At 41.8% G+C, this 17,024-nt stretch overlaps 2 protein-coding genes across 3 annotated transcripts; one reads left to right on the forward strand and one right to left on the reverse strand.

Annotated features, from left to right (window-relative positions):
* Window positions 1–226: 226 nt before the first annotated feature.
* Window positions 227–8,447, reverse strand: chrne (cholinergic receptor, nicotinic, epsilon). 2 transcript variants are annotated; one of them, XM_080508741.1, is made up of 12 exons: window positions 8,277–8,447; window positions 3,728–3,861; window positions 3,584–3,628; window positions 3,365–3,474; window positions 3,105–3,260; window positions 2,918–3,018; window positions 2,638–2,838; window positions 2,432–2,546; window positions 2,230–2,344; window positions 1,925–2,132; window positions 1,667–1,800; window positions 227–1,148 (listed from the first exon to the last, which is right to left on the reverse strand). In XM_080508741.1, the coding sequence occupies exons 1-12, from the start codon at window positions 8,344–8,346 to the stop codon at window positions 981–983; spliced, it is 1,557 nt and encodes a 518-aa protein (XP_080364867.1). In that variant the 5' UTR covers window positions 8,347–8,447; the 3' UTR covers window positions 227–980. The 2 variants fall into 2 exon arrangements, with proteins under 2 accessions (XP_080364867.1, XP_080364868.1); XM_080508742.1 differs by lacking the exon at window positions 8,277–8,447 and adding an exon at window positions 6,817–6,888.
* Window positions 8,448–11,749: 3,302 nt separating this feature from the next.
* gltpd2b (glycolipid transfer protein domain containing 2b) lies at window positions 11,750–15,078 on the forward strand (the record flags this gene model as incomplete). Its single annotated transcript, XM_080508744.1, has 4 exons — window positions 11,750–11,819; window positions 13,827–13,885; window positions 14,164–14,342; window positions 14,460–15,078. The coding sequence occupies 4 exons, from the start codon at window positions 11,750–11,752 to the stop codon at window positions 15,076–15,078; spliced, it is 927 nt and encodes a 308-aa protein (XP_080364870.1).
* Between the last annotated feature and the right edge of the window lie 1,946 nt (window positions 15,079–17,024).

Consider the following 17,024-nt stretch of genomic DNA (forward strand, 5'->3'; position numbering starts at 1 on the left):
CAGTGTTAAATTTAAACCTGTTTTTTTTTTTTTACAGACGGTCTGTTTTCCAGTTTGACTCATGACACTTATGTGATGAGTGAAACTGGGAAATAGAAGTAGACTGCATTTCCTCACACTCTGAAATAAAGCAATTAAGCAAGTCATATTGGACAAAATAGAGTGTTTATTAAAAAAAAGAAAGAAAGAAATTGCATAATGAAACTATTTCAATATCATACCACACAATCTACCTCAAACAATACTTCCCAATAGATAGCCATAATAAAAAGACTAAGGCTTTAATCCAGACAAGGCTGGCTCATGGTGCATGCACTGCTTCTTTTATTGTAAGACGTAATGCATGCAGGGAGGCACATACACGGACTTTAGCAGGCACTGCCAATAAGTGGGATACACGAAGTCTCACAAGTCCATGAAAGACGAGAAACCTCAACACACCACATGTAAATAAATGCTTTTTTTTTGTCAGATTACGAGTGTTTGTTGAGGCATAATTGCTCTATGCAGTACACGATATTGCCCAGCTGTCAGTACTCTGTAGGATAGTGAAATCATTCATTATCTTTTAACCTTGATCCTAAAACTGGAATTGCATAAACTCACACTGTAATTTATGCCAATAAATAAAAACATTGGTTGGAATAAGATTCATGAATTGTTCTGATGATGATTTAAAACATCATCTGGTCTAATAAATACACTTAACTTATATCAAGTTGGCACACCTAAAACGAAGTTGCAAGTATGACTGAAAAACCTTCCAATGCCTGACAAGTGCCGATAACAACAAGTCCTGGCGTTGTAATGAACACAGAGACATTTTTTGTCATGAAAGCCCAGCTGCTCCAAAGAAATAACTCAACCCTGACTCTAAGCCTGGGAATGACTGAGCAACACTGCTCACCATTATAGACAGCATGAGGCACAAGAAGAACCTTGGAAATGTTTCAAAAGCTTCTTTTTTTTTCCTCTTTTGCTTAACTTGGGACATATTTTTTATTCTGTCCAGGAAATGGCAATTCTGGGGCTCTGTTAAAGTGTCCTGTTAAGAAGATCCACACTGTCCCAATGATGAAGAGAAGAATGGCAGCCCAGAAACACACCTTGTCAATCATCTTCCCGATCAGTACCCAGCTTTCAATTTCCTTTATTTGGAGGGAGAGAAAATAGACAGTTAACACCTTTCACTATGGCACAGAGCAGTGAAAAACTTGTGGCATTAATAATAATAATAATAATAATAATAATAATAATAATAATAATAATAAAATTAATAATAATAATAATAATTAGTGAAATTAATTGTAAGTGTAATCGACATGGATAAAATGAGATTTTGTGCAAACTATAAATGTAACAGTGATGATAGTTGAGACTACATATGATGGCTGTACAGATGTGCTTTTTTTTATTCAAAGCAATTTTTTTTAAACTAACTGTGCATCTGAACAGCTACTGACAATAATATGTTATAATGTGAAAAATAAGTTTGGTGGTTAATCAAAATCAAAAGTGTGATAGATGGGGTGGCTGGAGGAAGTGCAATGTGGTTCAAGGTCATCTTAACACACTTTGGAAACCTCCTCGAAAAGAAAATGCAGTGCAGCAAATATGTGACAAAAGTAGTCGCGCAAGCATAAATGAGACATGAAGTAACACTCACCGATCCAATGTTGTTTTGTTGCCTTGTGCTCTCGGCAATGAAGTTGCAGGCATCCACACATTGCTTGATCTCAGGTGCAGCTTGGGCTAAACTCTTATACAGGTTGGCTGTGCTGCTGACGTCAATATTGTCCACTGGAAGGGGGAGGAGACACTGTTAGAAGACTCTGCGCAGGTATTATGAGGTGAACGCTAACCACCAATAGTCAAATATTCAAGCAGGTGTTTGTGCCAAACTATTTTACAAGACATATCTCACCGATGGATCGTGTCAGGCCGTGCCTCTCCCTCTGCTTGTCAAACAGCATTTCACTACGAGGTTGTTTCAGCACATACTCCTCGGCTCTCTGCATGAGGCCAAAGGAGCTGCGCCGCCGCTCCCTCACCCCGTTGACCTCTGTCGTCTCCTCGCTGTCGTCCACCAGCGGGGACATGCCTAAGAAGCGAGGTATCATTTCGAGAAACAACTAAAAGGGAAAGAAAAAAAACCCAAAAACTTAAGTTAGTTCTCAAAGGAATAACTCATCAGAAAAGCCTGAGTCAGAGGCCTAAAGGTGAACTTACATGTTTAACCGTGTTGGACATGGTGTGAGTGCTGGGACTGCGCAGCGAGAAGTTCAGCACCACAATTTGGTTTGTAGCAATAAGTGTGGTGACGCTCATCACGAAGATGAGATACCTGAGGGAGACATTAGAGATGAGCACAGGACAGGGCAGAGAGAACGATTACCAAGCAGACGTCAGCAGAGAAGACACAGTGACTCACTTGCCAATGAGAGGCACAGACAGAGAGGTCTCGGGAACCTTCTGAGCGATAAGAAAGAGGAAGACAGTCTGAGCCAGCAGGACAGAGATGGACACTGTCAACTTCTGTCCTCCAGCTGTGAGAATGCAACAGTCTTAAGTGACAGTGGATCTGAGAGTCTTTGTGATAATAGCTAAAAAGAAATCCAAACATTGTTCTCCTCTGACCTTGTGCAGGCAGGAAATAGGCCAATACAACCAGCGAAGAGATGAGGGAGCAAGGCAGGATGACATTAATGATGTAAAAAAGGGGCTTCCTTTGGATGACCAGGTTGAATGTGATCTCCTGATACTCCAGGTCATCCGGGGAATACCGTTGGTTGATCAATTTCCTGGCAGGACGGTGGACGATGGCCCATTCACCATTCTCTGAAGAGTCAAAACAGAATAAATCAGATGGGAATTGAGCGCTTTGAATATCACAACATTGCACGTGGATGCAAAATACCAGTGAAAGCTTCGGGGTCGATGTCCACCCACTCGATTGTCTCGCCTGTTTCTCCAACAGCCAAGATGAGGTCCACTTCATTGGCACTGTACGTCTGAGATCTAGGGTTGTAAGTTGTGGAGATAAGTCAATGATTTTGGAATAAAATGTTCCATTTCTTCCAAAACATGGCTGGATTATACTCCACCTGAAAGCTAGCGTGCAGTTTTGATAATCAAATGGGAAATAGGTGATTTCAATGGCACAAGTACTGCGGTAGATAGCAGGAGGCAGCCAGTACATCCAACCCTCGTTGCTGATCAGCACATTGGCATAGTAGGCCACATCAAAGTTGCCATCAATGCTGCAGGCAGAGAAAATAACAGAACGTGTTACCGTCACATCTTAAATTTACCTCGCAGACGAGAGGGCGAAAAGTCCGGCCTGTGACTGTTGTATGAGCCTTACTTGTTTTCAAGGACTATGTCAGGGAGCCAAACAGTGGTGCACGGGACACGAATTATATCGATGCCAAAATACTGACTTGCGTTCCAGGCAAGGCGGTAATCAGCCCATTGCTGTAGGTGACATTTGGTGAGAGATTATCTGAATGAGAAACTTGATCATTCTACCCAAATGCCGTCTGACTAAAATGCCATGACTTGCAAGCAGAGAGGAAAAACTCACAATCTCAATCCATACATTGGTGGTCAGAGTCTCCTCCTTTTCATTCTGTGGGAGACATGAAGGATTGATATTGCAAGTGTTTGAGTTTCGCGGTGAGAAGATATTGTTGTCACGTTCTAATCAGTAAGGAGACGGCGCTCTCACCAGTGAGATTAGGTTAGTGAGGGTCAGCTTGATCTGAACCTCCACTTTGTCTTCAGGATGAACCACTGGGCGAATGTTCTTGTTGTAGTTCTTGAACAAGTCTTTGATTAGTATTGATTCTTCGTTGCCTTTGACTGTGTGGAGGAAAAGGGGGAGAGGTGGAGGGAGAGCACAGAGGAAAGGGAGGATCTGATCAATATCACAAGGTTAAAAACAACAACTTGTTTCTGCTTAAAACAAGTAAACATTCAAAGTTCACTTTGTTTGTTGATTTGTCATTTTGTTTTATATTAATTTAAGCAGTGAAAAACATTTTTTTTATTATTTCCATCAACCTTCTATGCCATTGTTTATTCAACTTTGATTCACAGGGATCTGGAAACTAACTTATCCAACAATAAAATGGCAGGGTTTTTATCAAAAGAGTCAGGCATATTTACACCTTTGGGCATGTTGAGAAAGTTTGTAGATTGTAGAAAGGAGCTGAAAAAGATTCAAACTTGAAAACATGCAAACTGAGCCCTGAGCCTGGAATCAAACTCGGGTTTTCAAACTGTGAGGTGGAACTGCAAAAAAGGTATGTCTGGCAGTGATATTCAATAATAATTTTGGTCATCTGGTGGTGACTGGACTTTTGTTACTTAACATCACCATCACAAGTTCTCATCCACTGACATTATGTGAGCAACCAAATGCTTTTAATACTTGATTTTATTCTTTTTTTTTAATAGGCCAAATGCTGAGCTAAAAACCATATGATCTAGAACCACGGGTATCAAAAATCTTTACCATTGAAAGAGCCATTTTGCCTGCATTAAATTAGGCAACATTTGTCTGGAGCTGCACAATTAACATTAACCTTCAAAACCTGATAAACTAGACTATAGCTATGCTGCTCCAAAGACACAACAAATGAATATAGTTTTGTCCTTTTGCAGCCATTACAGCAAAATAAAGCACCAAAGAGAGCTCATCATAGGAAGGTAGGTAGTTAAATAGAAAAAAATAATATATGTGCAGTTTGCTATCCTAAAATGACTAAACAAAAATGTGCTGAAATGCAGGTTGCAGACCACTGGTTGATTAAAATATGGTATGAACGCGAGCTCCCTCTAGTGGTAGCAGCCGTGTTCTCTTTTTTTTTTTAAAGAAAGAAATGAAATTAATCTGAATATATGTAATGATAATAGAATTGTTCAACTTAAAATTGATTTTAAAAAAACCCAACTATATTAAATAAAAAAAACATTTGTGACCCCTCATCTACCGAAGGCCCGCCCTTATGTATGATAGACACCCAAGTCTGACCAATCAGCTTTCAGAGAAGAATAACTGAAGTGAACAAGACTAAAAAAAAAGACAAACAGGAAATTCGAGCTTCACCCACAGGTATGGAAAATGAGAACACAGAAATGAAAATGTTTGTTTCAAAGTGTTCAACTTAATCTGAAATGACATAACAAACACATCCTCTTAGGATTGTATCTAGAGTAATAAGAACAACAACCGTATTACAGTTCCTATTATGAACAATTGCAATAATAACAATAACAATACAAGAATTTGCAGTAATGACATATTAAGTTTCTTTTTGGCAAATTTGGTTGTAGTGGTAGTTTTATTCTGTGGTGTACAATTAGAATCTCCTTTTAAGTGCACTTCAATTATGATTTTTCTGTTTGGATTTCCTGAATTGACGGATTCACTGCTCAAACTCATCAATAGGGGGCACGGAGGAATTGGAGGACTAATGGAGCCCCAGGTCAGTCAACCAGCAGCTTCTCTGGCAGAGATACACCAGATGGTATTTCAGGAAAGGCTTCATGATTTTCCCATGTGGCAAGGAGTTGGAGGTCATTCGGATATTCAAATATATATAGCTTTTTATAACTCGTATAGGTTCTTCTGGGTCCACCAAAAGTTGAGGTAAGTTGGGGAAAATAAACCATCAGCAAAATAGCTATCCTTCCAGATTGCCGAGTACATCCTCCAAAGTGTATTAACTAACCTCCATAACAATGCATTGTAGTCCTCGACTACATCACATTTTCTGAGTAAAGTTCAAGAGGGACTAAGAGTAAGGCAGAGGTTATTTCAGACCCCTTGCCTCCCCCCCCAGCTGTCTCGAGCCATAGCTCAGATTACACGGCAGCTGGGGAACTCTAAACAAGGACTTCAAGTCACTCTCAGGTCAGGTCATCGACAATAATCATCAATATCACCGTTCTGCGAAAATGGTGACAGTACCGTATACTATGAAGTTGTAAAGATGTCGTCCCTCGGGTGAGACTCATTCCTTCGCCTGGCTTGTCCAATCAGGCACAAATATGTCACATAGCTCAGAACTGTAATTCCTCCATGGGACAATTTGCGTAGTTGGCAGAGGAGTGGCAGTGCTGACATGTCTCAGTGCTTTGTCAGTTTTTAATTATTAATATTGAAGTAGTCAGCTGGACCCAATGGCAATTATATGGAACTGATCTTTGAAACATGTCTGTTGTTCCGAAAGTATACACAAAACTTAGAAACTAACATTACGAATATTCTTTAATACAATTAGTAAAGTATGTTTTGCCTTTGTGACATCCTTCGATGTAGTTTATGGTTTGTTAACCACAATTACGTGATAAAATGATTATTGATGCTGACATTTGGGGAACTTTGTGTGGGTTGTACAGGCTTTTCACCACAAGTTTTTCACCACACCAAATGTAGTTCGGTCAACTCACGTGGTTTATTTGCACTGATATGTGGGTACAAAGTATACTTGGTGTCGGTATTAGCGCTCTGACCTCATCACTTCCTGTAGAGGACACTTAAGCCTCCTCGGACAGAAGAGCTTGGTAATGACAAACCAAAGCCAGAGCCTCCAGATGACCGCGGAATGAGCGGCTAAATCATTAACATGCACAGGGCTAAATGTTTCTTCTTCAGCGAGTGATAATTTTTTCAGTAACACTTGTTTTTTTGCACTTTGTCCAAAAATGACCCTTTGCCGGGTGACCACAAATAAGCAGCATCATGGTCATGAGCAAATTGATTATCGAGATAAACATTACAACATCCAGGAAAACGCAGGCCAAGCTCACCGTGACTGACCATGTCTTCAGTGCAAACATCTCTAGAGGATCATTTCAGACACAAGGACGATGCGTTCGCAAGCTTCCATTCACATGTGATGAATGTGTGTCAATAAATGCATCTGGGAAGAGGCAAAGAGAGAGTGCTTTCTTAGAATATCTCAGCTTTGCATCTCAGCGCAATGTTTTCAGTCTCTAACATGAGGTTTTCTGTGAGATAGACGATATCCAATCTAAAAAACATCAAGTAATTAGAAAGAGAAGCAGTTACTCTATATTACTATTGGATTCAGTTCAAACTATAATTGAGATTACAGGCAATATAAAACGGTTGTCATCAACTCAATACTGTTTTCAATGAGAATAAGTAGATAAAAAACAATTTCAGTTCATTCTCTCCAAAAGCACAAACTCCGGGAGCTCTTTCTGACACTGTTGATGACAACTCAACATAATACTTAGGGCAAAATATTGTGTCAATGGAAGCTTGCAAATAACTACAGTTTTGTTTCTATTAGCGCCGGGTGCCTTTCCAGCCATACCACCGTCAGCTGCCTGTATGACTTGTACTTTATTTTGATACATTGTTTGAGAGCCAGATTTAATGCAGTGTAATCGAACACAGAACCAGTTACAACCAGACCCAACCTTTTTTGTTTTTGACCACGTATATACAACGTGTCTATTTCCTTATATTTGATATTAAATTAGGTATAGAGATGTGAATGTAACAAGCTGGTTTTATACAGGTTATATGATAAATATATAATACGGATCAAATCTGTGACATTGACACACAGAGGTGGAGGAAAACTCTAATCATATTAAGCAACCATCGTGTGTATTCTGCTCCCTCCGCAAGTTTAAGGTTTTCGGTTACTCTCATGGCAAAATGCCATCTGTGTCAAGCAGAGCAACTTTATGTACTGTGGTTCTGTTGCTGTCATAACAAAGGAGCCACTGCTTTTCTGATGCTGACTGACTTCTAGCGTTCATCCCGTTGCATTGAATCCAGTCAAAATGCTAGAGTTGTGAACACGCTTAACATTATTACAATAAGATGAATCTGATTCTAATGTTTTCAAGTGCACTTTGGTAGGAGAGTAAACATACATCCAATATACATATGGTGGATTTCAAAGTTGTGTCAACCTCCTTTTTAATACGAGCAAATATTAAAACTAGGTGCTATTACTAGTAATTATCAATCCCTAATAATAATTCATACACATTTTCAACTTTTTGCAGACAAGCAATATACAGGAGGAAGGTTTCAATACACAGTATTGTCATTCGATCTGCCACACTGAGCTTTTTCGAATACCCTTACGAATGTAGAATCTCAGAGCTGTTTTCTCTGAACTTGGCTCCTCTGCATGACAGGCACAAGCCATTCACACATCATTTTGACAGATAAGATGATCCCAGTAAGTGAGGATGTGCCAAAAGCTTACAACTGCGCCACTCACCCAGACTCGTTAAAGTCCCAAGAACAGTTATAACTCCGAAAAGTACTCCGAAACTGCGTGGAGCCGTCATGTTCCCGGACCTCGCCGCTGAACTGCACTGCACTATTTTTAAATATAAAGTCTGGGAAAGAGAGAGAAAGACGGCGAGAGTAAAGGCAGAGAGGAAGAGCCCTAAATCCCTCCGACTGCAAACACCCTGACTGTTGCCCACCCCGGCTGTCGCTGTCCGTGGCTCAGATTACACAGCAGCTGGAAGCACTAAACCAGAACTTCAAGTCACACTTCAGTCAGCTACAATAATCATCATCAGGATCATTAGACATCGACTATAACATCAGACAACAAACAGGGCAATGTAGTTATTGACATTTCAATGTCACGGGGCATGTAGGAGTAAAAAAAAAAAAAATCCTGTGCGTTCAAACATCAACACATAACATAACATGTGTATGCTAGTATTTATAGAAAGTGATTTGAACTGTACATTTGCTGAAGAAGAAAATCACTGTGGGTGTGGGAAGGTGGACAGATGACGAACTGCGCAGGTCTGTTCTCCCTCTGCTGTGTCCAGAGTAATATATAGAGCAGACACACACACACACACACACACACACACACACACACACACACACACACACACACACACACACACACACACACACACACACACACACACACACACACACACACGCAGTACTTCAACTGCAGGACTCCAGCACAGACTCACGGGGTTAGAGGGCTGGATGCAGACAATGCTCATGAAACTACTACAAACATGGCCACAGGCGTTCGGATCTGCTTCAAGAAAAATCAGTCAACGTTTTTGACTTTTGCAGCTTCAGTAGCAGCTATCAGGATGATTTGCTGACTGAATTTCAATTCAAATACTAACTTTGCCACTATAATGAGTGCCGTGAGTGATATAAGTAGTCTCTCTGCAGTGACAAGGGCAACAGACTGATTTTTGGAATGTGCCATGTGAGTTGCACAGTATGTGATGTACTTCTAAATATATCAAGAGGGGAAGAGAGTTGAGCTTCTTTAAGGTAACTGGAGCTTCCTGAAGCCAGATTATGTGTCTCACACTCAATACTCAGAGACACAAGAACGGCTGAGGCATTCAGCTTAAAATCCAAACATGTCACTCTGCCCGCAAGAAACAATTACATCGAACTTACAGTGATAAAGTCATGTATGTTTTGTTAGCATACTTTAAGTGGACAGAGATTGCTGCGCCTGAGTAGAGTCAGTGTTGTAAATTGTAAATGCATTAAATATTATGTGAATATTCGTAAAATAAGCATGCAACTGTTACCTTATTTGGTCTCTATTACACTCTTATTATTATTATTATTATTATTATTATTAATAATAATAATAATAATAATAATAATAATAATAATAATAATAATAATAACAAAACCACTACATTTAGCAAAATCGGGGAAACAGACACTGTCTATGTGTCTCTCAGGAAAGACAACTAAAGTCAGTATGCGTCTCATTATACATTGTATTTAGGAGTGTACCAGCATGACTGCGAGTTTAACACCACTGTGTAATTCATTGGAACCTGTATAGGTAGAAATGCAATTTTCTTTATAATCCAATGTCATCATCAACAACAACAATAATGCTGATAATTGCTGTGAACTTATGGTCAACCTCAGCTCATCAGCCAATAAGTGCCAAACCCACAGAAATCAACAACTATGATGATTCCTCCCTCCCCGCCCCCTTTTCTTTCACCCCCTTTTGAATAGAAGGCACTGTTCAATTGGGCAGCTCAACAATTGTCGGCCCTGTCTAACTTTGAACTTTGCTCCTCTACTGAAGCCAGGGGCATTTTTTTCTTCTTGAAAATCTAACTGAATTCTTGGAGTTGTCCTTTGTCCTGCTGCTGTGGTTAAACATTTGGCCCTCCACATGCAGTTCTCAGTTCTCAGTCTTTTTTCCTTTCTTACACAACCTCCTTGCATCCATGCACGGATGTCGTGTGCCTTCAAACCATGCACTATCTTCTAGCACTCAGCAGTGGACTGATGTTTTTTTTTTTTTACAAAGTTAAATAAATCAGAGTCCATCAGCATGCGGAGTCAAGCGTTGCCCGTTTCACATGGGATCATCCATTGGTTGCACTGAATGAAAGCCCCTTCACTGACCAGCCCCCTCCCAGGAATGAATGTGCCTGCTTTCTCCGCACTCCCCCCCCTCTTCCCGCCCCGCTCCTCTGCAGAATAAATACTATTGTTGAGTCCCTCTTCACGAGGACACATGTGGTTTGGCTTGAGTGCGGGGTTCAATGTCCGTTCACCAAAGCAGCCATCGTCAACCTACTGATAGTAACTAAATTATCAGAGGTGATAATCACAGGAACACCCTTCATTTTCCACATAGGTCCCACCCCCCCACCCATTTTTTTTTTCCTGATATCTGCCTTAAAACTGTCCTATTCACTATTGAAAAAACTCCATTGATGTAGGATGGCTTTTACATGAAATGGTACAAAACCTATGGTCTATATAAGGTATAATAATCAGTTGGTTTCTTTTGTGTGACTATTTTCCTCTGAAGTCAGTAATCTTTGACATATCTTAAATAAGATTAGCTTGACCGGGCGTTTTTTTTTTTCCCGTTATCGAGCATGAGCTTGGTGTGTTATTCATTGACAAACAGATTTGGTATCACATCACTATCAGCTCATCCTCCACTGGGAGATTTTATTGTGCCATAAACAGATCGATACAGAGGTTTATACACAGCTGTCGTGACCTCAACACAGCAATTACTAATTCGTGTTAACCTCTCATAAACCAACACATTTTTTTAAGTAATGTGAGTAAAGCATTGTGCTCTCAGCAGTGTGTGAATGAGTGAGAGACCGAGCGAGAGAGAGACTGAGAGGAGGGAGGAGGCAGACAGGGAGGTGGTGGGTGTGGCGAGGGAGCAAGTGTTTACTCGAGCTGACCGGGAATATAGTGCATATGTAGAAGATGAATCTTGAGGGAGGAGGTTATTGGCGGCAAGCTGGATTGGCTCTGCTTTATCAGCCCGGGGCAGCACTCAGCTGATCTCTGGACTCTCAGATTGAGCAACACAGCAAGGCAGCTCCAAAATCTGTGAGAAACAAAGGAAGATAGAGGCAAGACGTGAGCACGAGACCCTCAGAGAGAAAACTGGGAGCAAACAGCGGGCTTGGACTGTGACGAGGGAAACCAGCTGCTCGCAGACAGTGTTAAACATTGACAGAGGTACAATGGTGGAGAGAACTTTTCATTTGAGGTTTTGGGGAGGAGTATGAAGGATTTGAAAGGACAGGAGGGGGTCAGAGGCTGGGGTCTGGTTGGGAGTAATTGCGGTGACAGCCAGTGCAAGGGGACAAGGACTCATGTGAGACACAGAGGAATTAAAAGATAAAAGACTGAGAGAAGGAGCGGAAAGGTGGACCAGCAGACCCCAAACTGGACTTCAGTATGGGTGTAAAGAGCAAGGCTGCTGCAGCTATCTTAGTCCTGCTGCTGTTCCTCGGCTCGCTGTGGCTACGTGAGTATTTCCCCCGTGCGTATGTGGTTTCTGTGTTCTGCTATTAATCCATACAATCCCTCCCTTGTTGGGAATGCATTAGCTCCAGATCAGGAATGTGTCACATGGCGCAGTGTCTGCAGATTCAAGCATGGTGCTCGCACCTCTTCCTGTTTAGTTTAAAAGCTTTAGAGCAACATCACTGATAAATGCATTTCTCCGTTGGATGGTTCGACGATGCCGTCAGTGTTTAGTTTCTCCTGTCAGCTATACGGTTGTCTACATGTAGACTCTTGAAGCACGGAATTCTTTTGTGGGTCTTGGGGTTAAATACATTCATGTGAACATTTCTACTCCATAAACTCCCGAAACTTTTTGGCTTTTAAAGAAAAGCTGCCTATTATTTTCCGACAAAAAAGAGCAGAAACAGATTCCTGGAATAACCCCTCTGCATCAATAAGTCATCAAGAAAGCTGGTAATTGCTACCACATGTTAAAACAGGCTTTAAAGTAGTAATTTCTTGACTGGGAACATGCAACGTCCTTCTCTGGTTTGGATTAAATTGCCGGTGCGAGCAGACAGATAGAAGCATGAACTACCACCACAACATCTTCATCCTACGAAACCTAAATATAACTTTGGCTCCTGGACTTCACATCCATCTTGACAAGTTTGACTCCATCTCCACCGGGTCATCTTTAAGTTAGAGCTACATTTCTGTCAGCTGCTGGATGGCCACAGTGCATAATTCAAACATGAAGTTTGGTGGTTCACCAGCCGCATGCCACAAGACCAGAAGACGAGCCGATTGCTTTCCGGGTCTGCTTGAATCAATGGAGCCGGTAATTTAGTGATTTGAGGACTGCTATTTGGAGCGTCTCAGCGGAGTGACTTACAACACGTGTTTCACTGAGAGGACTGGAGTCCCGCATGGAACGACAAGGAGTAACAAAAAAAGACAGGTTGAATGGCTTTCAGGCATACCGCAGCTGAATCAAATATTTCCCAGGATACTGCTGTTCACTGAAAGATTTACTGACAAATGCTTTATATTGGAAGAAAAAAAAAAGCCAATGATAGATAGATACATACATACATAGATAATAGATATTTGTAGGAGTTTTTTTTTTACAACTGAATTATCCTGTTAACATAATGTGTGTCTGTATGAATGTTTTATACTGAGGCATGTGCACATGATGTGTGCTGAGGACATCAATTAGGATCACAGGGTTCACTGTGTCACAAGCTGGAGTGAGCTTGAAACGGATTAAAATGCGACATTTTGCACAATTAGTTGTCAGGAGAAAGTTATTTGCTGTCTCAAGAGGGCTTTTATTGATACAGGGCTATAAACTCTGATCCCAAAACAACCTAATTAGGAAATAAGGACTCTGCCCCTTTTATAATCGACTCCATGTACACAGAACTGTCAGAAAACTGTGCTTATTGACAAACCATGCTGTGACTGCCGTCATTTAATTTTGGGCAGCTGTTGTGATATGTTTTATACTTTTACTGCTTCTAAATTAGAGCATCCGTGTGATAAGAGTGGAATGAACCAACAGAGTCATCACCTAAATCTTATCTCACCAAAGTTCTCGTTTTTCCTGTCATGACCACAGATTTATCACTCACACATACCTATGACTCTGCATGCCCACGTGTGTGTGTGCGTGTACTTTTGCATTCATTTGTCCGACAATCTTCTGATGCCCTTTGAATGACATTTAACTGGAAATTGCTTCACAATGAAAGATTGATTGATTGAGTCTAACTCACATCTTCAGCATCTCAGATTAATGTTTACAGTGGAAAAATGCGACAAGAACACTGTTGTACATTAGATTCTCATCATGTCTCCAAATTACCCACAAGCTGGTGAACACAAGCGTTTAACAGCTTAATGTTTTCATCAAACTTCATAGACACTTAAAATAGAACCAAAAATTGATGAATGATATGTTGCCCTGTAATCAGTACACAAACTCACTGTAGGCCTTTTTTTTTTTTGTTTGTTTTTGCAGACGGAGGTTTGGATTATCATTGGGATTCTTGTTTGAAGGGGTATAATCACATAAATAAGGTAAGAGCACAAGCACTGGTGTGTGTGTGTGTGTGTGTGTGTGTGTGTGTGTGTGTGTGTGTGTGTGTGTGTGTGTGTGTGTGTGTGTGCGTGTGTGTGTGTGTGTGTGTGTGGTTTTTTTTGTGGGGGGGGAATTACATTTCCTGCACATTTACAGGGGGTGATTCTGTGAAGCAGATGGGCAAATTGAATGAATCTCATTTACTTTCTCTCCTCCTTTGTCCACTGGCGTCGATTGCCCTCCCTCATTCATACACTCCCCATCCCCCCGCCCTCAGTTCCACCAGCTGTCCAACAGCAGCGTGGCCGATGCGGCCGAGGGGCCACACGTCCTGGAGGGGTGTCCCGGTCAGACCTTCCAGGTGTCGCTGCTGCTCTCCCACCTGCTGGCAGCGCCGGCCTACACCTCCGACGTACTGCTGCAGCCCTATCTGTCCAGCTGGGACGAACTCGTGAAGTAAGACCATCAGATAAAGTATTTACAGCCCGCAGAAAGAACTACATCATTTATGGCTTTATTGATGAATTTGAACTCTCATGGTGGTGATTCATACTTAATTGCTACTGCCTGCAGGTTCATGGACGCCCTGGGCCCAATGGTAGGACTGATATCCAAAGAAATTGAAAGTAAGACCACCGTCATCCGACAGCTGGCGCAGCAGGCGGCGGAGAACCCCGAAGCAGAGCTGGAGCCAGATGTGCATTCGATAAACTCTGTGAGCAAAGAGGCTGGGACAAAGAATGACGTAGAGGGCTCGCGACACGGCGATGCTTACCACTCGGTGCGCTCCATGATCTGGACGGAGCTGGACAGTGGCCTGGTGGACTTTCATCAGCAGACAGATTCCGGATGCCGCACTCTTCTGCGTCTGCATCGCGCTCTGCTGTGGCTCCAGCTCTTCCTGCAGAAGCTGGCGGAGATCCCAGTGGCCGGCCGGCCGAGGAGCCCCTCCGAGCTGTGCCGGGAAGCCTACAAGAGCACGCTGGCCAAACACCACACCTGGTTTGTGCGCAGAGCTGCCGAGCTGGCCTTCATCGCCATGCCGGAGAGGGGCTTCTTCTTCAGGCTGGTGTGCGCGCAGAACCAGGAGGAGCTGAGCGCGATGCTGAACAGGGTGGTTCAGGCCATCGGGGTGGTTTACGACAGGACTCAGAAAGCCCTGGAAGAAAATGGCATGCTGGACTTGCCTTAGAAAATGAGGCTGGACGTCATCCAGCCCCTGTTGGTATTTCTTCATGTTTTGCACTTACTTCATACTTGACATCACGTCCTTCTACAAAAGTGTAGCCTTTTTAAGGAAACTTGAGTAGACTTGTATTTTTCTATCCAAACTAACGGAGGCCATATTTCCCTTTCTCACCAAAGTGCCGTGGCAACAATCAGCTGACACAAAAAGTTAGTGTTTCACCTCAGACATTCCTCAAGGGAGCTTCAGAGATAATGCTCGAGGTATAATAAGGCAGCTGATAATATATTTAAGCTGTGGATATCTTAATCAGGTTGATGCAGGGGCATGAATACAATCACCTCCCTTGGAGCACATGTCACTGGGGATGTAATTTTTTATATGTGAAATGGTTGTTTTTTTTGTTTTTTGCATCGGGTTTTTTGCATAGGTAATTTTTTATTCTATTTTATATATTGAATTTAACAGATTTTTTTATGGTGTAGTTAAAACTTGGAGATTTCATATGTTATCTCAATAAGCAGCTAGGTCTAGATACCTTGTACTCCGAAAATCTACATAGGACCAATCTATTGTGATTAATGATATATTGAATTAAAAAATAAATAAAAAGGTGCTAAATGAAGGAAAATGTGGTGCTTTGTAGAAATGGCTTCGTAAAGTGTCAACTTGTGAGGTTTTTCTTGTCATGGAAACTTGTATTTATTGCCCAGATTCATTAAATGTATGTTATAGAAGAGAGAAATGAATTTATCGAACTTTCGGGTCCAAAAACAGAGACAACTGTAACATTTAAAAGGTGCTGGAAAGTTGTGTGTTTGCATGTTCTCTGAGTATGAGCGTGGGTTTCCTCCGTGCGCTCTGGTGGTTTTCCTCCCACACTTGAAAAACAGGCATGCGAGGCTGACTGGTGACCGTGAATTGTCTGTTGGCATTAATGTGAGTGTGTGTGAGACTCCTATACGATGTATGATGCCTTCGTCACTCGGGCTTGGATTGGCTCCAGTGCACAGTGACCCCGTCAGAGATGTATAGAAAATGGATTGTCCAAAACTGAGACAACTGTACTTTTTAAGAAGCCACTTCACAGCTGTGGGTCACACACATTCTTCTCCCACTGTCATGTTATGTGAACTGTTATGTCCAAGACTGTAGGAGTGAATGTATCTCTGATAGCGTTTGCCCCTGTGATAGATTCATTGTTCGGATGGACTGTTGTGTAATTCCATCAAACAACCAGCAGAGGCTGCAGCTCACTGCCGCAGACTTAATCTTTCCTTCACTGACATTGTGGTGGCTCTAATCTGCTCAGTGGGGCCTGCACACAACGCGGGATTAGATTTCTGACATTGAGTGATTCACCCATGATTAAATCTCTTTGGCTGTAAAAAAAAAAAAAAAAAAATTCTTGCTTGTATTTTGTGTGTCCTTTTTTAAAGTCCCAAAGCACATCAGAGGGTTCTGCATGATAGATAATATTTAGTACTTGTGCTCAAAAGAGTCATATAAATACAGAGACGCAGCACGTTGATCCTGTTAACCCCCCTGAGTGATATATAAACATGTCCTACATCGTCTTTAATCCTATTGGTGATGTTATCGCCCAGAAATTAAAGAGCTGAACTGTTGCATTCTGCAGTCCCAAAGTACTGGAGAGTGTTGTCGGCGGCACAATATTTAGCACTTGTGTGTAACAGAGAAAATAGTTCAGGCTAGTATCAGTCACCTGTGCTGCTTTCAATCAAACTATTTTAAACCCACAAAAGCTTCTAATGCTGCGTAATCCCGGCTCTCACTTTTCCGACTCTGCACTCCCTCGTTCTGAGGAGAGGGTGAAGAAGCGAGAGATAAGGATAGAGCGCGATGACAAGGAGTGCGTAGGAGACAGGAGTAGGGTGAAGGTCAGCAGGCGGAAGTGCACATCACTTGTAATCTTATCAAGCGTTTGGTGG

This window comes from Blennius ocellaris (genome assembly GCF_963422515.1).
Source record: "Blennius ocellaris genome assembly, chromosome: 14".
In the NCBI taxonomy this organism is placed as follows: domain Eukaryota; kingdom Metazoa; phylum Chordata; class Actinopteri; order Blenniiformes; family Blenniidae; genus Blennius; species Blennius ocellaris.